Source organism: Lampetra planeri, chromosome 62, assembly GCF_965212315.1.
Source record: "Lampetra planeri chromosome 62, kcLamPlan1.2.h2, whole genome shotgun sequence".
In the NCBI taxonomy this organism is placed as follows: domain Eukaryota; kingdom Metazoa; phylum Chordata; class Hyperoartia; order Petromyzontiformes; family Petromyzontidae; genus Lampetra; species Lampetra planeri.
This window is the reverse complement of record NC_136168.1, coordinates 5224728-5245884: the sequence shown is the minus strand read 5'-3', so window position 1 is coordinate 5245884 and position 21157 is coordinate 5224728. Positions and strand designations below refer to the sequence as shown.

The following is a 21157-nucleotide window of genomic DNA, read 5'->3' as shown; positions in this document are numbered from 1 at the left end:
GCGCTGCGAGGTGGTCAGCATGTGGCAGCACAGCAAGTAGGCTGCTGATATACTCGGCATCGCTGGTTTACACTGTGTGCGTGCCTGGGTTGTAATTCCACATTAGAACCATCTTTAGTAAAACAGGCATATACTATCCAGTCATTATGGAGCTATTCTCTGTCCACTGCTTGATGAAGGGTTGTCCACCCCGTGTGCCAGTTGTCGTTTCGCTCTTGGTCATACTTCACCAAGCTGGTCAGCGCGAGTTGGTACCGGTGTGGGGAGGCGTGGCGCCACTGAGTGGGTGGTTGAGTGGGTGGGTGGGTGGGTAAGTGAATAAATGATTGAGTACGTGAATGAGTGGGTGGATGGGTGGTTGAGTGGGTGGATGGTTGATTGGGTGGTCGATTGGGTGAGTAGTTGATTGAGAGATTCAGTGGGTGGGTGTGTGGGTGGGTAGTTGAGTGGGTCAATAAGTGGGTGGTTGAGTTGGTGAATGAGTGAGTGGTTGAGTGGGTGGGTAGATGTTTGAGTGGGTGAATGAGTGGGTGAATGAGTGGATGAGTGGATGAATGGGTGGTTGAGTGGGTGGATGGTTGATTGGGTGAGTGGTTGATTGAGAGATTCAGTGGGTGGGTGAGAGAGACGTCCCCTACGGAGTGGCACGAGTGGCCGGGTCGTGGGACAATCTGGCCACTCGAGGATCGGGCTGCTCGACGTTTAGCAGAGGAAGCACCTCGACACGCCGGTCAACGGAGATTGGGCAATCATCATCTCATTGAGTGCACAGCAACGAGAAGGGTCGGGTGGTTCCGATAAACATCAATTGAGGTTGTCAGGGGTCTTATGATTGTTGCTATATGTAAGACCTCATCACCTTCCGGATTCGTCGATTTGACCCGCGGGAAACGGTCTCGAAAATTGCTTCTTCCAAGGCCCAGGTCAAACTGTGTCGCAAAGCCCCTTCTCGTGAACGCCCTGATCCAATGGTCTTCCTTCCAGGCCCGCGAGTCGTCCGTCACACCGAGTGCACCCCCACCCACCCAGCCCCCCCAAAGTGGCAACATTCATGTCAAATAGCAGCAAGCGTGCTCCTGCCGTACTGCCTCCGACCTCTGCTTCTCATTCCGCGCGACAAGGGAGTCCACACGAGTCCGTCCGGGTAAGGGAACTTTATTGTTGCATTCAACTACAAACACCGACGCTCCTAGGGCAGGCACACTTGCAGGGCACGAACTGTTGTTGTTTTGTATTCAACAAGAGCTCGGTACAAAGCACAGAACGTCACAAGGGTGGAGGGGGCACAGAAAATCCTGAACTCGGTGCTCCTGGGTTTAGGGGAGGGTGGAAAAAATTGGGCTCCACTGCCCCCCCGGGTAGGGACTACGAGTGGGAGCATGGTTTTTTGATGTGGGGGAGGCAGGGGGGGAGAGGAACACAAAGGGAGGGGTAGCAGGGGTAGCAGGGGTAGCGGGGAGGGTAGAGGGAAGGGGGGGCACCTAACTATTAGAAAAACTATTTTTTAATTTTACCACGTAAGACCCCACTGAGCTATGTAGCTCTATTTCAGAAGCGTCCTGGCTGTCACAAATGATAGCCCAACGAAGTGGCTTACCACGTGGTCAATGTATAACAGCCAAATACTCTAAACACACTTTGATTCTAAATGTGGAGAGAAATAACGGAGGACCTGGAGAAAATTCCATGCGACCATCTTGCCACCGTGGTGGAAAAATCAACAACAAATCTACGAAACAGAATAACTTACACGGGCCAAGTGAACCTATCGCCATGACAAAGTGCCGCAGAGCAGTGATTAGCTCCCCTCCATCCCCAGGGAGGACAGGGACAAGTGTTGTTTGACTTGACGCCTTTTATTCCCAGAGCCCCGAGCCTTCGTCTCACTCTTCCCTACAAACCCCTCTCTCCTCCCCCACCCCCTCCCCCCAATCTGTATCTTTTGGGTTTTTTTCCCCACATCCAACGCCTATCTTCAATTAATTATTTCTGTAGGCGTGACCCCTTGACCCCTTGTGTGACCCGTACACTCAATCCTGGCCGTGTCCCCCGCACAGCCCCTACAGTATGACGGGAGGGGCTCGTGATGCAATGGGGACGTGTCGTTTTGGCGGTCCGTTCAGTCGGCCTCCTGCGATGCCGAGTGGAGAAACGCCGCGTCGCCCCCTCCACCCCGGCAACGCACCACGGCAGGCAGGTCGGTCTCACTCCCAGGGAGCGGACGCGGGACTCAGATCCAGAATCGTCAACGATTCCTTATCGTCACCTAAACACAGCACGGGGTGCAGAGGGCGAGCGAACGCATGCCGGAACGAGTGCAACGTCTCCACGGTGTCCGTGCGGTAGAATGACAGCAGCCCCGCGTCCCAGTCCAGGTAGACCCCGACTCTGCGGGGAGGCCGCTCCACGGACAGCGAGGTCTTCACCCCGCCATGGCATGCTGAGCAGCCGTCGTCATTTTTCCATAAAATCCAGGACGTGCGATTGGAGCCGAGGCTCGAAGTGCCTCTCCCTTTCCGTGGGAACATCCGATAGGCGACTCCGACTTGGCACCACCCGGGGCCTCCCACGTCCACCTCCCAGTAGTGCTGACCCGACGAGAAGCTCTCGGAGCAGAGGGCTTCGTAGTACCAGTCGATCCTCTGTGGGTGACCATGAGGATGAGCCTGGCTGCCACCACTCCGCGTCATCGTGTGGAGGTCCAAAGATATCTGAAGTTTGTTATCGGCTAAGTTTGGGTCCAGAGTTGGTGAGCAACCATCTGAATGAACAATATTAATACATATATTACATTACAGATAATAATAACACGAATCTGGTGTGAGAGCAAATATACGCAGAACTTATTCTGTCTCCACATATAAATTAAATGTATTTTTTTTATCCAATCGACCAATTACATATTGGCTTTCTAGACCAATATTATTTAGCAGTCGCGTAAGTCAAAGCAAACATCCTTTAAATGTCAAGATGGATTATGTTGAATTTCTTTCGCACTGTACATAACAAACGTTGCTAATCAAAGGTGTGGGGAAGGACACCAAACTAAAGGCAAAGACGATGCCCAACAACACAGACTCTCTGATGTCCGACAGCACCCAAGAGCTTTGCACCAAAGAAACAACAATGCCCAGAGATCTCACTCATTCTGTGACTCAACCACTCGGAATTCCATCAATTCAAAAAGACTCACACAGAGACCCATATACTCACACAGAGACCCACAGACTCACACAGAGACCCATAGACTCACGCAGAGACCCACAGACTAACACAGAGACCCATAGACTCACGCAGAGACCCACAGACTCACACAGAGACCCATAGACTCACACAGAGACCCATTGACTTACACAGAGACCCATATACTCACACAAAGACCCATAGACTTACACAGAGACCGGACTCACACAGAAACCCACAGACTCAGAGACCCATAGACGCACACAGAGAGCCATAGACTCACACAGAGACCCACAGACTCACACAGAGACCCATAGACTCACACAGAGACTGGACTTGCACAGAGAGCCATAGACTCACACAGAGACCCATAGACTTACACAGAAACCAATAGACTCAGAGACCCATAGACTCACAGAGACTCACAGACTCACACAGAGAGCCATAGACTCACACAGAGCCCGTGTGAATGTAAACTCACACAGAGTGGAGAGCCTGAACTTCTCCACAACTCCACTCAGCCAGCTCATGTCATCAAGCACTGACAAGTCGCTGGGTGGGGGTGTGGGTGGGGGGGACCTGAGGACGAGAGAGCAGCGAGGACTCCACGTGAGCCCCTTTAGCCAGGTGCGCTCCTATTCCACTTGCGGCAGGTGAAGGGAGGGGCTCATAGGAATATAGGATGATATAAACTCAACCAGTTGACGTAAAGCAGTCCCTCGGTTCAGGTTTTTTAATCCGTTCCACTAAAACTACGGGCGTGGCTGATTGGCTGAGGGCACTGCACAGCCCCACTTAGGAGCGCTTGGATTGGCCGAAGTTGGCGCGCCGCGTGCATAACGTAAACACGCTACCGTCAATCAAAATGTTAACGTCAGTCGAAACCGTGGAGCACTATGGGAGGTGGAACGTTAACCGAAAACTGATTTGGGTAAAGCCCACTGAGCTAATCACTCTTTTTTAGAGGCAACCTGGCCACACATAATAGCTCATATCATACGTGGGAATGTATAGTAGCGGCCAAATAATGTAAGCGCATGTTGATTCTCAATGTGGAGGACGGGAGCAAAACCGGAGGAGAAACCTGGAGAACGATCCATGCTGAGAGCAGAGAAAGAACACGCGGACTCCGAATATACAACAACAGGCATGGTCAGGGTGCGGGGTCGAACCCACGACCTCCTGCGTACCAGTATTTAATGCAGCGTCGCGAGCCGGGTTCACCTAAGCGGTGTGGAGCAACCCTCTATGTAATGCACACAACTCTTTGATACACAGAGAGAATCTCTCATAGGGATTATGGCTCACTTGCTCTTAGGAAGCACTGGCCGGGATGGTCAATCGGCTGATGAACTGGATTTGTTTTTACGCAGAGAGAAGAATTTTAAGTATTTGCATTGACAGGGCACTTGTCGACAACTCAAAGCACCTCGCATCTCACATCGTTGTTCCGTTGGCCTGCTGCAGTCTAGCCAAGGGGACCCCAGAAGCAGCTGACCCTGTGCGGCACAATGCGTATACAGCACCGGGTTGAACACGGGCAACCACTCTGCTGGTATGGAGAGGTGTTAAGTAAATTTGCGAGTCACTTCTGAAATGTGGTCAAGTTTGACAGCGTGATGCTGCCGCCACCACCACCACCACGGGATCTCACAACGTGTAGCGCGCAGCCGAGGGCGTGCAGCGTTCACGGTGCGTCGTGTTGATCAGGGGCGGCGGCTGGGGCTCGAACCTGCCAACCACCGGCGCCCGCTGTTCGTCAAATGCGTCGCGAGTTCTGCTACGTTTGTCAGCTGGGCCGTGTCGCAGGCCACGATTGGCTTCGGCGGACGGCGCGACTCATTGCGAGGCCAACCCGGCAAACGATTGGATCAATTGGGTTCCTGACTCATGAAATCCCCTCACGTCGCTCGAGCATTCACACCGCGAGCAAACGCGGTCCCAGCTTGGCGGCTGCGCGCAAAGAGGCTCAGTGCCATACCTGGGCATCATCTTCATATGGCCCTGCGGGGAGAGAGGTTGAGCATTGTTAACCCTTTCCAATTCCGATGGGTCCAGTTCACTGCTGAATCTCAAAACGTGCAAGCAGAGAACTGTAGTGACACGACCACACTCTGAGATACCTGGCGCCAAACTGTCACACGCCCTCCCGCATGGCCTTTTGGGAGCCTCAGTACCGATAGCGTTATTTTTTTATCTTTATCGGTTTCGTTCCGATGACATACATGTTAGTACGTCATGGGAAAATGGTTAATAAAATCACATCGTCAATACGGACAGAGGAGTCCAGTAAGGTGCCGTGTAGACTCAAACTCGTTCAGAATCCAGCTGCTCTCTTGTCTTTACACTGAAACATCCCTTTTGAGTATTTGGCTGCTATACATTTTCACGTAATAAGCCACTTTGTTGAGCTATCATTTGTGGCCAGGCAGCTCAGCGGGCCTTACCTGGTCAAATTAAAATAGTTTAGTTTAGTTTTACCAGTCACGTGTCGAGTGGACTATAAGATATTGCTGCTGACCCACAAGTCAATCAATGGGTTAGCCCCGCAATATTTCAGAATCAGAACCTTCATTCATACTGGAAGAATCCGATGAGCTATGAAGCTCTTTTTCACAGGTATCCAGGAAGTGACCAGAGCAACACCTGCGAGCATGTCCTCACCCGCAGCGCCGTGAGCGAGCCGCTCTCCTGCCCGAGATCCCGCAGGCGATTGGCCGCCGCCTGGAGCTCGCCGACCTCCCGCGTGTAACGAGCGATGCTCTCATCGACGCGGACCAGCAGCTCGTGCCCCGCCAAGTGCGCGCGACGCAACAACGCCTCCTCGTCCTCGTGCAGCCTCGCCCTCATGCGGGCGAACTTGCCCGAGATGCGAGCCTTGGACCTGACGATGGAATCCTGCAGAGACGAGCGGTGGATTTTATTCCAAATTACCATTTGGGACTCTATATGTTCACGGATGTGTGCTGTGAGTGTGACTGTAGTTCGTGCTGTTATAAATGCCGTATTAAATGCCACGTGTGGGTTCCTCTCGTTAGTGTCATGCATTATGTTATTTTGGATTGCTCACTAGATTTCCATTGTATAAAGTTCTGGTTGTTTAATAGTCATGTTTGTAAAATGTCATTCTCTGCAGCTCATGTCAACCTTCCCATGCCATGTAACTTGCTCGCTACCTCGTATCAGCTGTTCAATGCTGCCCCTGTAAACCGTGTATATCACAAACCTGTCAACCGCTTATCAGTGCTCTACCTTTTTACAGACCAATTCAGACCTTATTGGTCACCCCGTGCCCTTACACATCTCAACGTTCATCCTACAAAGTCCCATCACCACAAGGGACAAACACAAACAAGTAGACTTTTTGTTGATGTTTCCCCTGGTGATGACACCGTACGTAGCCAACCGTGCTAATTGGAGGTGCGGGATTCCAGACAAAGCAATAAAACGAGCAGAATCATTAACTCAAGCGGGGACTCGTGGCTGGGGTAGAGAGAGATGGGTTCAGTACCTGGTGTATTCTTGTGTCTCACCCACAGCAAGCCATGGAGTTAGTTATCCTGTCACGTGCTTTGAGGTGGGTCTCCAGTTGAGTTACCACATCGCAACTTTTACGACTCAAGCAGCAATATCCACCCCAGTGCAATATCCTGTGTAGTTGCCACACTCATTTTAAGACTCGCAAGGTTCACTAGAATTCATGGATTAGACCTTGCAAGGAGAGTCAACAACTCCTCATAGAATCAGAATCTTTATTTATATTGTAGGAATCCGATTGAGCTATAAAGCTCTTTTTCACAGATGTCCAGTGGGGGCACGGGGTAAGGACTTTACAACAACAAACAAAACAAACACACGATAGTCGTGCAAAGGACAAGAAAGGTAAACAAATCACCCAAACGCATACAAATAAAACTAAATCATCCCCGCCCTACCAGGCAAAGCCCACTGAGTTGTTAACTTATTTTTCAGAAGCATTTTTCAGAAGCAAACTGGCCACAAGTGATAGCTGAACAAAGTGGCCCGTCATTTGGACATTTATAGCGGCCAAATAGTCCAAGGGTGTCAGTCACGGGGCCACGGAGGCTGGCCCAGACCGGGTACCTGCAAGTCCTCGCGTGTGGCCTCCATCCGTCTCACGGTGGCCACCGCCTCCTCCCTCTGCTCCTCCACCGCTCGCGTCTCCTCTCCGACCACTTGTTTCTGAAAAAGACGCCGTGGTCGCCCCAGGGCCGCGTGGATTTTGCTCCGGGTCCTCTGGTTTTTTCCTTCCACATTTAGAGGCATGCATCGAGATATTTTGATTATTTTGCTGCTATAAATGTCCAAATAATGGGCCACTTTGTTGAGCTATCATTTGTGATAGCCAAGTCGCTTCTGACAATATAAGTTAATACCTCAGTGGACTTTGCATGGTAGGATGGGGATGGTTTCGTTTAATTTGTATGTGTTTGGGTGATGTTTAAAAAAAACATATTTGCGCGACTACCATGTTTTTCATAACTGTTGCTGTTAACGTTCTTACGCCGTGCCCCTACTGGACACCTGTGAGAGAGAGCTTCGCATATCATCGGATTCCTCCCGCAGTATGAACATCTTAAACACCCCGATTGTGATCTCAGCCCACACCTCGCGCGCCTCGTCCTCGCCCTCCTCCTCCACGGTGCCGACTCCGTGACCTCTGCGCCCACCGCCGCCAGGTGACCTCCCGCAACTTCGCTCCTCCGCGGCGTCCACGCCCGGCACGTGTTCACCGAGCACGTGGTCACCGAGGTGGGGCGCGCGTGGCACGGGGCGGCCGGGGGTGCTCGCCGCACGCCCGGCTCGCCGCAGCAGCCGCCGCCGCTCCACCACGCTGGCGAGCGCCACGCTCATCTTCAGCTGCGGGCGCACGGGGAAGACCGCTCGGCACTGCGGGCAGCTGGTCGGGTTGCCCGCGACCCGCCACGCGTCCTCCAGGCACGCGAGGCAGAAGGAGTGGCCGCAGCTGAGCGTCGAGGGGCAGGTGAACGTGCTCAGGCAGATGGGGCACCTCAGGTCGAGGTCGATGTCTGCCATGGTCGGAGGAGGACGCGGGCTGCGGGTTGCACAGAGGCACGAAGCGAGGTGATGTGAGAAGAGGGAAGTTGATTGGTGTACTGGTGACGAGGCGAGATGCTGGGTACATTTATGACGCCAGGTGATGTGGCAACGACACTTTAGCTTACACACACCCCCTCCACCCACCCACCCAGGCAACTCTTGTGTCAATATAAAGACTTGTCCTGCTAATCTCGAGTTCTCGCCTGGTACACACACACAATAAACGTTGAACTTTCGATGCGGATTCATATTTAATGTCGTGTTGGCTTGGCCAGTGTCAGCATACTTTACCGTCCGTGATCACGGTGATTATACAACACACACGAAACTCAACACATTTATCAACAACACTGTCGCCTTACAAGGCGAAATATATAATCGGCGACGTTTCGGGCAATGATCCTCAATCAAGGCTCATTCTCCACAAGGTACCGCCCTCTGCGAACCAACGATTGGAGATCCGTGGCCCGACAATTGTACCGAGGCAATACCCGAGGCTGATTGTCTAGGACTCTAGGTTGACGCTGCACAGAAGACGCTTGCTGTGTTACAAGAAGCCGACTGACTCCCAGGTCCGTGGCCCGTGAGAGGAGGCGCCAAGGCTGTTGTTTACAACCACAGCCTGCCGAGCACAGGAGACCAATGGCACGAAACGTCAAGCAGCCCGCAACAAACAGCGCGATCAAAGTCTGCGATAATGTAAGTCTTGAGGAGGCGGGTGGGGTGGCCCTCTCGCCGGGAAGACATCTCCAGTGTCAGGAGGGACGCCACAGCACTTGAAACCATTGTGGGCACGATGATGATGATGATGGTGGTGGTGGGTGTTTTCACTCCGTGTATATCGTCGAGGGCCGCGCTCAAGGCCACCAGGGGCCCGAGGGCCTTCCAATGGAGAGCACCGGCACAGAGCTGCATGGAGCTGCTCACAGAGCGGCGGTCAGGGTCCAACATGGTTGCACTGTACTCTGGTCGACCTGGTACTCGCCACGGTAATGTGGACTTTCCAGCCCCGTCCTTGCGTCGTGCCACGTTGACAAGCAGCACGCTCGTTTAGTCAGGGACGCACGACTATGGCTGATGACTTAGACCACAACGTCTGAAAGGGGTTAAGTTTTAAAGGAAAACCACGTGGATGTCGCACCCAGCGATAATCCAGAATCCTGATACGGGACATCCACCCCGCTTCTTCCAGGCTGTCACGACCACGAGCGCTACCCGCGTCTGATTGGCCCAATGGGATCACGCGACACAGTCCGCGTCCAGGAGTGGAGTCGCAGATTGCGGATCCAGGAGCCGTGGAGCCGCGATCGCCCGCCCGCCACCTCAGCCAGGAGCTTCCCGTCAAACTTGTAAGCTGTAAATCTGAAGTTGTTTTCGGTGAAATGTCATAGTTTGCATTCATCAACATTCTGCGTTTGTATAATTTATGTAAAAAAATTGTCTATGTTTCCATACTCGTTATACAATGTGCGACTGTTAAGTGACAGTCACGTGACTCGTCTGTGGTTTTTTTGTTGGTGACGTCATGTGTCTAGGTTCACGCGCCGGTGACGTCGGCGGGAGCGTCGTGACGTCAATTTCCACTTCCCCGTTCCGCCCTTACGTGACGTCACTTAGCCGCGCGATCCCCCCTACACCCCGCCCGCCCGTCCTCCGCCTCCAATTGGTCGAGGTCGCCTCGCGCCATGACGCGCGCGCTCCGTCACGTGATCGCGGTGGCCAACGGGGTCGTCGCGGGGCGGGGCCTGTGTCGCGCGCTCCTCGCTTCGTCCGCGCAGAGGAGGTGAATAGTCCCAGAGGGCGCGGGGCCAGTGGGAGGGGCCATGGGGGAGGGTGTGAAGCGGCCGGTGGAGCCGAAGTAGTTCCCGACACATTCGTGTGAGGAAAAGGCCTTTAGCACGCGCAGTGTAGCGATTTAAGTGTTTATCGCAAGGCGATTCCGAGGTAAGCGTGCTTTACGTGTCGATACTATGAAGAAAATGGCTATTACTTGAAACGTCGCCTATAAATATATGTTTTTGTTATTTGTGCACCACGTAATATTAAATAATTCGTGATTATATTTCTGTATCTCTTGTCATCAATGAGCTGTAAGCGTCGTACGGGATACAGCAGCAGCAGCAGCCAGACACTCGGCATAAAATCATAAATACATTTTAACAATAATTTACGAAATGAACTAAACGTTGATTAAGCACAGTGATAGCATGACGCGCGCGTAGACATAATGCAGTCGCCTTGTGCATGCGGCCTTGTGCATTGCATTGCCAGGGGGAAATCGGGGGTAGAAAATGTATCTAAGCGTAGAAAATGTCTGTTTATGTTCGAGAGTTGCTGAGGGAACATTTAAGAAAGTGAATGTGAGAAAATTCGCTATTGTAGCGTTGTGTAGAAGACCATTGGGTGAGCGAGTGCCATGGGAAAACATTGTAGCTCATTAACACAACGTCGAGGATTAAGTTAAGCCAGCGTAGGTTCCCATTTAAAATTAAGAAAAGTCCCGCGTTCATTGTTTTGTTTACGTTAAATGTCACCTTTTAAAAGTGAAATAGTTAATTTCCCTAATTATTTTACTACGATTAATTACATTGTTGACTTGAGTTCCAAGTACTGTAATGGTCGAATCCTTGTATGTATATTGAACTTCTTTCGCACCGTACGTAGTGTAGTGTATAGTGTAGTATGTGTATAGTGTAGTATGTGTAGTGTATAGTGTGGCCAGGGTCAACGGTGGCGTGGTGTATTCCGCAAATATGGCCGACTGAGCGCGGGCACAAGCCGGCGTGAGTAGGTTAAACGTTTAGTTTATAAGGGCACCACGGGGTGACCAGCCCCTCCCCACCCAGCCCCTCCCCACCCAGCCCCTCCCCACCCAGCCCCTCCCCACCCAGCCCCTCCCCACCCAGCCCCTCCCCAGCCCACCCAGCCCCTCCCTGCACGACGGACACAATAATCCCCTGTGGGCTGGTGTAGCCAGGAGTATCCTACCAGTATTAATGTCTCTGCAATTAGTGTATTGTAACTCTCATAGGTGTTGAGCCTCGTGTTAAATCACTTTATTCCACTCGATTAAGGTTACTGTCACTGTGAATATGGGGTGGTTACGTCGAATGACTAAAGCCTTGGTGTCATGGTGAGGTTATTCGAAGGCGGTTTAATTGTGGGAGGATAGCACTGAAGGCCTAGTTGTAAAATACACGGCCCGTCACTGGTGTTGTGTAGTATGTGTACTGTATAGTGCAGTATGTGTGTATGTTGAACTTTTTTCGCACCGTACGTAGCCAACCACACTAATCAGAGGTGTGGGGGGGGGCGGAAGGACACCACCACTAAACACTGAACCAGTTGTAAAGAAACGAGTTTTTCAATCCTGGCGATGATTATTTAAAAGTGGACAGCTCCAGTGGCTTCCTAATGTCGGAAGCAAGAGCGCTCTAATCGGAATGCTTTATTTCGACTGCAGGAGGAGGAATCCGATGAGCTGTGAAGTGCTTATTTTCACAGACACAGCCAACTAGTAAGGGTTGTCACGTAAACAAAACGTGCCAATTCGTCACTAGTACAGCACACCGGTGTGTTGGAGAGCCAAGCCACACTTGTAAATGTTGTGGCTTGGCTCTCCAACTAGTAACGAATTGGCACGTTCTGCCCACGTGACAAGCCTTGCTAATTGGCTGTGTCCGGTAGTGGTGGGTTTAATGACACATTTATATATTTACGCGATCTAACCCAAAAAACTCTTATGGATTATACAAAAACGTAACGATAAGAGTGCAAAATAGATTAAAAGGTAAGGAAGCCACTAAATATGAATAAATACCAAATAAATGTAAAATATAAGTTCGATTTATCAAGCAAAAACAATAAAACAGTTCCAGACCACACCAAGGTAACACCACACAGTCCCTCAATAGAACTACACATCAACATGGATACTACACAAGTACGGATCAGAGTTACAAATCGCATGAGCAAATGTGACTGCTGTACTCAGCACTACTCTGCTTCAAGGATAGTGTTTTGAGGGAAGATTTTCGAGCGAGGAAGCCAGGTTAGAACCCACGGGCTTTGCCGCACCACTTGTTCCACCAGCGATCACTCCCGAACATCCCAGCCAGTGTCACACCGATAACCCGTGTCCCTACCCCCCCACACCACCACCGCAAGGCTGAGCAGCTTCTTGGGTGGCGCGATGCCGGCGGGAGACACGGCAGGAGACACGGCGGGGCTGGACGGGCGCCAGGTGGAACTGCTGGCCGAGATGTGCATCCTGGTGGACCGGGACGACGTTCCCGTGGGCGCCGACACCAAGAAGAACTGCCACCTCAATGAGAACATCCGCAAAGGTCCAGCGGCGCATGCGCGCCACCCCCCGCGAGCATTTCCATTGCACAACTTGCCGTATTCTCCGGGTTATGAGACTCGCCTTTCTCCCCCGTGTGTTTTGATGGCAAATTTGGGGGTGGTGCTTATAATCTGGTAGGTGTGTCGACGTCCTGCCACGGTGGCGAGATGTTACCTCCCTCGCCTGGTATGCAGGAGGCAGTGGGTTCGATCCTGACCCTGACGCCTGCTGTATATTTGGCGTGTCTCTCTCCCCGTGGCCGTGTGGATTTTTCTCCGGGTCCTCTGGTTTTTTCCTCCACATTTCATATTTGGCTGCGATAAATGCTGCTATAAATTTCAACGTGATGATAAACCACTTCGTTGGGCTATCATTTGTGGCCAGGTCACTTCTGAAAAAGAGCTACATAGCTCAGTGGGCCTTACTTGGTAAAATAAATAAAACATTTGCTTTTAAAAAAAAAATAACTTCATTGGCACCGGGCACAAGTTTCGGAGGTTGGCGTCTAGTTCGGCGTATGCCGTGGTCGATTGGGGTCGAGTGGTGGCGCTGCTGTTGCTACACAGCGGAGGGCGTGCGGGCGGGGACCGAACGGTGCTGACTTGAGTGGCGTGTGCGTGCGTCCGCTGTGCAGGCATGCTGCACCGAGCCTTCAGCGTCTTCCTGTTCAACAGCAAGAATGAGCTGCTGCTGCAGCAGCGTTCAGACGCCAAGATCACCTTCCCAGGTGCGTGCACCCTACGTGCGCTGTCGACACGGCGCTCCGTTCATCACAGGGGATCTTTGAGTGCTGTCCCCTCGTTTTCATGGGGTTTCGCCGTGTTCGTCGGTTTTCTCCTAAGATGTGGGTATCGGTGCGACTGTCTTGGAGAAATGAATGCAATGACTGTCATTATTATTACACCATTGGCTGTCCCTGGAAATGTGCAGGAGGTGGGGTTAGGGGTTAGTCTAAGGATTGTGAGTGAACTAGTATTGGTGGCTGGTTTACAAGTTGGTTAGGGGTAGAGGTATGTCTAGTACGAGTGACTGGTGTTGGTTAGTGTGTCTAATACTTGTGGCTGGTTGGCGAGTTTGTTCAGGCCAGGGGTACATTCTCTCGGTGTCTCTGTGCACACTGCTGCGTGTTGTTGCCGGCATGTCCCTGCAGGCTGCTTCACAAACACGTGCTGCAGCCACCCGCTGCACGTCGACTCGGAGATGAGGGAGGAGGCGGCGCTGGGAGTGCGGAATGCGGCTCAGCGCCGGCTGCACCAGGAGCTCGGCATCCCCATGGAGCAGGTGGGGACACGGGCTGATGAGGCACTCTTGATAACGAGTGCCACGGTGGCGAGATGTTCACTACCTTGCCTTGTGTACAGGAGGTCGTGGGTTCAATCCAGACACTGACGCCTGTATATCTGGAATTTGCATGTCTCCCCCGTAGTCACGTGGATTTTTCTCTGGGTTTTCCAGTTGTTCTCTCCACATTTAGAATAAACACGCAATTAGAGTATTTGGCTGCTATAAATTTCCACATAAGCCACTTCATTGAGCTATCATTTGTGGCCAGGTCGCTTCTAAAAAGAGCGATATATCTCAGTGGGCCTAACTGGTAAATTAAAAGCGTGTTTAGTATATAGTTTAGTGGAGGAGAACGCTGGTGGTGGTGTTTAGCCAATGTTAAACTGGGCATGGAGTAATGAAGTTGGACCAATGCACACTTAGTCCAAATTACATTTCGGCTTTGTTCAACGAGCTGGGCTGAGCATGCGCTGTTAACAGCAGCAGCAGTCGACAGCAGCCGCTTCCTCGCCTTGCTGCTACGAGCCTCTAACCTGCAGCCAGCCATGTATGAGCCATTCTCCACAGCCTCCAGCCTTCACAGCAGGAGCAGCAGTCGCCGACCCACCACCACTCTTGACTCCCACAGCCAGGAGCCCTGTGTGCCGACAGCGGTGGTCTTCTCCCGATTGTGTGCCACGGGCATTTCCAAAACGTTGCAGAATTTGCAACGCGCACGGCGGTGCGGGGTAACCCACGGGCAAGCGAGCATCCAACCAGAGCCGCCACAAACAGCTGCCCGAGCTCCGTGGTCCGATATTTGGACGTTTGGCCAATGTCGTCGTCGTGAATCGGCAGGTGACCCCGGAGGAGCTCACGTACCTGACGCGCATCCACTACGAGGCTGCGTCCGACGGGGTGTGGGGCGAGCACGAGGTGGACTACATTCTCTTTGCGCGCAAGGACGTGGAGGTGACGCCCGACCCCAACGAGGTGCAGAGCGTGCGCTACGTGACGCCGGACGGCCTGCGCGAGCTGCTGGCACGCGCGCGCGACGGCTCCACCCTCGTCACGCCCTGGTTCCGTCTCATCGCCGAGTCCTTCCTCTTCCGCTGGTGGGACAACCTGCACGACCTGGAGTCCTTTAAGGACCACGCCACCATCCACCGCATGTGATGCGGAAGGCGCGTGGGGGCGAGGAGAGCCCCAGGGCAAACGGAGAGGCCCGCCCGATAGGCCCGTGCCTGGCGATTACGGAGCAGTGGCGATTGTGCGAAAGGGTCTGAGAGGGGGGGGTATGGGTCCACCCCCTCACCAATGAGCAGCAGTGCCCCCCCCCCACCCCCTAAAGTGCCTCTTTATTCAGAGGCAGATTCTGAAGAGCAACCGGGTAAGCACGTGCGCTAAGAAGTGATCCCGGTCGATGCTGCTGCTGATGTCACCTCTACTCTGCCACAGAGTGACAAATTAGACACGAGACATCAGAGTCGCCTTGTAGTACCATCACCACTTTCTGGATTTAGGTTTTCCACTCGTCACGTGGTTGGCACGTCCTTCATTGACAGCTGTACATTTCCATCGTCATTATCTTCATGTTGAAAGGCCGCTTTTACTCTCATCACCAACAGCACCTGGTTTTTGGTCTTCTCTTCCCCTCGCTTGCCGACTTCCTGGAAGCCACCCCAATGCCCATCTCGGTCACCTGCACTTCTCCGTCCTGCACATGCACCTCACCATCATGACGTCCTCTTCTTGATCACTTCGACAGGAATCTCTTGCTGTGTTCTATTCCCAACCTCAAAGTTGCGTACCCTCTCCTCATCCATCCTGCGTGTACGTGTCTCACCTCTTTCCCGAGTACACCCACAACCTTTTTTTATATCGTGTTCTGTTCGAACTTTCAAGTCGCTTAATCTGTCCTATGATGAATTTGCTTGCATCCTCCACATTGTTTATGTAGACACCATCATCATCATCGCGGCACTATCCACTGCTAAATGAAGGCCTTCCCATACCATTGCCATGTCACGGCCTCGCGATGGTATAATGAAATCCAGCATCTCCGCTTATGCGAATGCAATCTCCTGTGGACGTCTTCTCGAACGCGTTTCTCTCCTCAGGCTGCCTTTCTTTCCGTCGTCTCAGCCCATCATGCCTTCTGCCAAAGCCCACTCTGCTTACTGGTCTACATGATGTCTTTCGTCTTGGGTGTGTCCTCTAATCCACGTGTTCCTCTTCCTACTCTGTAACTTCGAGCATGCGCACCTCTTCCGTGCTCCTTTGCGCCCTCTTCATGGTTTGTGTTGTAATATGCACAATACATCTTATTGGCCACAAACACAAATGCTATTTTGGTCCAATGAAGTTTTACATTGAGGATTGGGTGTATAGGCAAGTGCCTCCCCTGTCCACCACTGTTTTCTGAATCAACAGCTGCTGTGGAATGAGTCGGCAGCTTTACCCCAAGCCCCGAAGCTGGTCTTGTCGTTGTCGGTTTACGTAGATTTAACTTTGTGTGCAGATGTTTTAATCGCGGATGAAACTGATTCGTCTCGGCCGATTTCTTGAAACTACTAAACTCGCTGCTCGAGTAATTTGAAGAAAAGTTACCCGTAAATTACTCCTTCTACGGAGCGTTCATCGCCCTGCCACTGCGAAAGCTTGGCAGGACCCTCCTGAGAGAGTCATGAGACTCGGTAAGACTTTGCTGGGTCAACGAGCGTAATCCTAATAACATTAACCAGGATGTTTAGACTGAACACGAGGCTTGCGCCTCGGTATTTGTGTACGAACGCCTACGGTTTCCGTTGACGCGTAAACTGCAGTGGAGATGTCTGCGGAACACTCCGCACAATGTCGATTAAAGTGTCTCCAAGCTCGCGGGAGCTTGGAGACGATGCTCTTGACCGTTCATGGTCAAGAAATTCCACATTCTTATGGCAGTGGCCAGTCCATCTCGTGAGAGGATGACCATCGTTCATCAGATTCTTCGAGGTGCCTCACCTCTGCGCATGACTGTGCTTCTTGTCAAGTTGCAGGTGGTTTTTTTGTTTCGTGGTTGCTGAGCATGGCCGGCAACCAGCGGCGCTCGTGAAGGCGTCATGGATTCGAGTTTGCGTTTCTCAGATTGAGGAGTGCTCCGGGAGCTTGCTTTGTTTGTCTTTGGAAGCTTGGGAGAGAGGAGACGACGGGAGAGTTTTAAACCGGAGTGGAGCTTGGAAAGCAGCGGAACCCGAGTGGAGTTGGGTGGCTGAACGTGGTGTGGAAGAGGCAAAGCGGTCGGCCCAAGTAGATTGTCTCTCCCCCCCCCCGCTGTAAGGCATGGGGGTGGTAGGGATCGATAGCCGTTCATGGGAAGTCACCATGGTGGTAGCTGCAGAAGAGGTATGCACTGAGTGTGAAACGTGTAAGAGGCTCGTGTACTTTATCCGTAAGACGTTGCAGTCTTGTCAGAGTTGGTGTCAACAGCTTGGCTGCAATCGCCTACAACAGCGGTGGCAGTAATGACAGTAATGGCCTGCACTGCCCGGAGCCGATCTCCAAGTGGCTGAAAACGAGGCGTCAACATACGGCGGCTTGTGTGGCTGTTGCAGGCAGCCGTGAGAGGTGATGTGGAGCGATGATCCTCTTGCCCCCCGGCTGTTCCCTATTGGGGAATTGTGTCGGGGAAACGTGTGGAATAGGGCTTGCCTCCTCTCCAATGCATAATGCTTAAAATGGAATGTAAAGAATAAATCTTTCAACACGGTCCTGCTTCCGAGCCTCCAGCAACGGGATTGAACATGCGAGGGTTCATGTTAAGTGTGGTTTAGACACGAACTAACAAACCTGTGATGTCCCTGGTCCTGGTGTGAGATGTGAATGCCTCACCTGGTATACAGGTCGCTTGGTTTGAGCCCGACTCATAAAGACATTGAGTGCTCATTTTACAACTTCACAGTGGAACAGACAAACTCCAGCTCGACACCGCTAAGTTTTATAATTTGAGAAGTTGCAACAAGCCCTTATTGGCGTTACCCAACAGCGGTCATCAGCCTGTCGCCCACCACCATCAAGACCACTCGCTGGTCTCCGCTCCCAAAAACAACTAACGTTGCCAAGGCCACACTACACAGATCACGTTTACGCCTCAAGTCAGTGTGAAGCAATGACTTTCATGTTGTGTTCTGTTTGGCGTGTCACGTTATGTATTAATGTATCGGTGCGTTTTATGACTGCTGACATTCCCCGCACACAATGTATCCTGCACAGGATCCGTGGCACCCCCCCCATAACCACGGTTTCAAATTCCCCCCCATCTGATGAAGGTGTGAAGGTAGCAAAAGGAAACGCAGTAAGGAGCACACGTATGTACATGTTTTTTTTAATTGTCAGCGGAGCGATACAATCACGCACCACTCCGAGGCACGGTCACACAAACACATTTGTCATATTTCATTGGGTTTGTATTTTGCGTCATCTGCTTCAGTTTCGTCCTCTTGTTGCCCACCGCGTCCAGCAGCACTTCTGACCATCGCTGTTATACACAGGGGCAGGAAACTGATCCTGAATACAATCACGTACTTGTTTATAACTTTGATAATGTTATTGTTATTTTGCGTTTTTTTTTGTACGTTTTCCGTCATTACCAACTGCCCTATTCAAGACCTGAAAGAGAGACAGGCAGCACTAATACAGCCTTCCAATTATTTACACGCACACACTCGAAGAGGGGGGGGGGGGAATAAAACCGAAACTCAAGTGTGAAGTTATGCAAGTCAAGCAGGACACACAAGCAACAACCCTCGCTCAGCCCTCAAGTCGAGCTAGCCCAGCCTGCAGCACACTCCAATCTAGTCCACGGGTCAGAGCAGAACTGGGTTACAACCTGAAAGAGCCACAATTTCGTGGTACCGATTTATGAGTATTGAGATGACTATTGATAAACACCATTTCTTTTAAAATGGTTATCACATTTTGCACTTTTGGATGGCCACGCAAAATTATTGGAACCCAGTCGAGTAATGCCACCTCAGGTGGGTAACCGTGCGGGTGAGATCTGATTTGGGCTCATGAACTAACAAAAGCCCCTCCCCCCACGCGCCGTTTGAGTAGCCGAGGCTGTGCCGCTGCACCCAACCAGAGGCCACCAGGCACATGGAGCCCAAGGTCAGCGCAAGAACGATGGGGTCCGCATGCTCGCCATGCCACTCGCAAACAAGTCCAGCACATTTACAAAGTTAACGACCAGACGGAAGCTCGTGCTCTGACGCAACGCGCAGCGTTGGGCTCGGGGCGAGCCAGGCTGGACAGGTCGTGTGCACTGGCTCTGCGTGCGCAGCCGCATGCAATGGGTCTTGCCACAAGAGAGCAGTGGTTACAGCCTGTCTGGACCTGCAGGACCACAGCCAACTCCCAACAATCGACTGCGGCCTGTCATGCACCAATAATATTTCAACAATCCAACGACGGTCCTCTGAGGGCTGTACAATGTAAATGGAAAAAGCCAGATAAACTTAACTCTTTACCATTCCAAGATGGTTGCAAGTTGCAGGGTGGGTGTCTCGCTCACCGCCAAATCTCAGAACGCGCAAGCAGTTAGCGTTAATTTTATTCAGCAGCGTTTTTAAAGACATTGTACTCACCACACAGAACTGTAGCGACACGACCGCTCTTGATATCTGGCGCCAAATTGTGCCGCGCCCTCCCACATGGCCTTGTGGGAGCCTCGGTACCGTTCCGTATTTCTTCCGACGACGTACGTGCACATCGGAACGTACACGTACGTCATGGGAATGGGTTAACTTGCTCTTTATTGGCTCATGTATAATTTAAATAGTTGTGCAATTGGCAGGAAAACATTACTGTGCATCTGAAATCGTTTGGCGGACCACTTCTCACGGCATCACGGACCACTACGGGTCCACGGGCCACAGGTGTGGTGGAACCACTGCGCTAGAGGTCACCTTTATCATGCAAACCGGCTCCCACAGGGCTCCGCTGAGAGCAATTAATACAATAATCCGTTACACCATGCAAGATCAATGAGACTTCAGTGCACCAGCCTATGGGCCTTCTGCGCCGGCGCACGGCAGGTCTTCAACGTTGCACCGTGCGGCTTTACACGCTACGTGAAAGTTCTGCACCAAGTCCGACGTTTCGCTTCACGTGCTGGGAGCTTCCTCAGGAACTGAACTTCAGTTCCCCAAGACAAAGCGACAACATGTCAGAGAGCAATGTAAAGCCTTGATTTGACCATTTTGTATTCTTGGTTCTTTCGGTAAAGTCTCGTAGATAGAAAATAAAATTAAAAGCAAAAAACCGCCGCACAGCTTTGCTCACTTTGAAAGCCCTTATAAGCATATCAAAGTGAGCAAAGCTTATAAGCAGTTGCATTTGGAGGCGATCGAAACGTCGTGGTTTTTTGCTTAATTTTTTTTCTATCTCCGTGACTTTACCGAAAGAACCAAGAATATGAATTCCTACAGTCACAAAAGTTAAGTAAAAATTTTACCATTTTGCCTTTGCAGACCGAACATCTTGTTGATTTGACTGGGGGCGGTTTAAACCGCTTGATAACTTCGCCTGCTAACGCAGATGCTGCCAGAAAACATGGGATGTTGATGCCGGTACGCATGCGTTTTATTTTATCTTTACATGGTGCCGGACAGACCAGTGACTGCCCGCTTGCAATTTGCTGAACTCGCTTTGCCCACAATCACAAGCGCACAATGCATTGTGGGGTTGAAGTGAATGGGGAACTGTGGAACGGGGGGGGGGGGGCGCGAGGTGGTTGAGAAGGCAAACTTGGTTCGTTCGTTTGATTCGCAGCCACAAAGCAACGGGCCACGGGCCAAACTACGATTCGGTTTTCCGCAAAGTGGCGAAAATGCAGCGGTCACAATTGATCAAAACAGCCGACAACACCGAGTTTGTGATAACACGTAGACTTGTATAACGGTGATTTACAGACGGAAGGCCGCCTTGCGGTGTGTGCTGGTCATGAGGGTCGTTTGACCGAACTTCACCACGCTGGTCAATGCGTCTTGGTGGAGGCGGGGGGGATATCATTCGCCACGAATATCGGTCGCTGATGGAAATTTAACGCAGGGAGCTGGGTTCGTAGAAATAATCTCTGCGCGACCATTCCTAAGTTGAAGAGCTTATCAAGTATTTGTATCGGCTGTGTAAAGAGATCATGAACCACTAAAGTTTAGCCAACTCGAGTGGCACTTGGCAGGGCAGACGTTCAGTCTGCACCCGCTGACTGCTGCAAATTGGTTACGTCACAAATCTTATCGAACA

The 21157-nt window shown here is 51.7% G+C and overlaps 2 protein-coding genes across 4 annotated transcripts; one reads left to right on the top strand and one right to left on the bottom strand.

Annotated features, from left to right (window-relative positions):
* Positions 1–1139: 1139 nt before the first annotated feature.
* On the bottom strand, positions 1140–9783 carry LOC144736668 (E3 ubiquitin-protein ligase TRIM11-like). Of its 2 annotated transcripts, XM_078619240.1 has the most exons (6): positions 7813–9783; positions 7288–7386; positions 5848–6081; positions 5165–5187; positions 3665–3762; positions 1140–2761 (listed from the first exon to the last, which is right to left on the bottom strand). In XM_078619240.1, the coding sequence occupies exons 1-6, from the start codon at positions 8512–8514 to the stop codon at positions 2205–2207; spliced, it is 1713 nt and encodes a 570-aa protein (XP_078475366.1). In that variant the 5' UTR covers positions 8515–9783; the 3' UTR covers positions 1140–2204. The 2 variants fall into 2 exon arrangements, with proteins under 2 accessions (XP_078475366.1, XP_078475368.1); XM_078619242.1 differs by lacking the exon at positions 7288–7386.
* On the top strand, positions 9508–17621 carry IDI1 (isopentenyl-diphosphate delta isomerase 1). Of its 2 annotated transcripts, XM_078619243.1 has the most exons (6): positions 9508–9614; positions 9801–10048; positions 12433–12611; positions 13245–13337; positions 13761–13891; positions 14732–17621. In XM_078619243.1, exons 2-6 carry the CDS (start codon positions 9951–9953, stop codon positions 15047–15049), a joined length of 819 nt encoding a protein of 272 aa, XP_078475369.1. In that variant the 5' UTR covers positions 9508–9614; positions 9801–9950; the 3' UTR covers positions 15050–17621. The 2 variants fall into 2 exon arrangements, with proteins under 2 accessions (XP_078475369.1, XP_078475370.1); XM_078619244.1 differs by lacking the exons at positions 9508–9614; positions 9801–10048 and adding an exon at positions 10091–10209.
* Positions 17622–21157: the final 3536 nt, after the last annotated feature.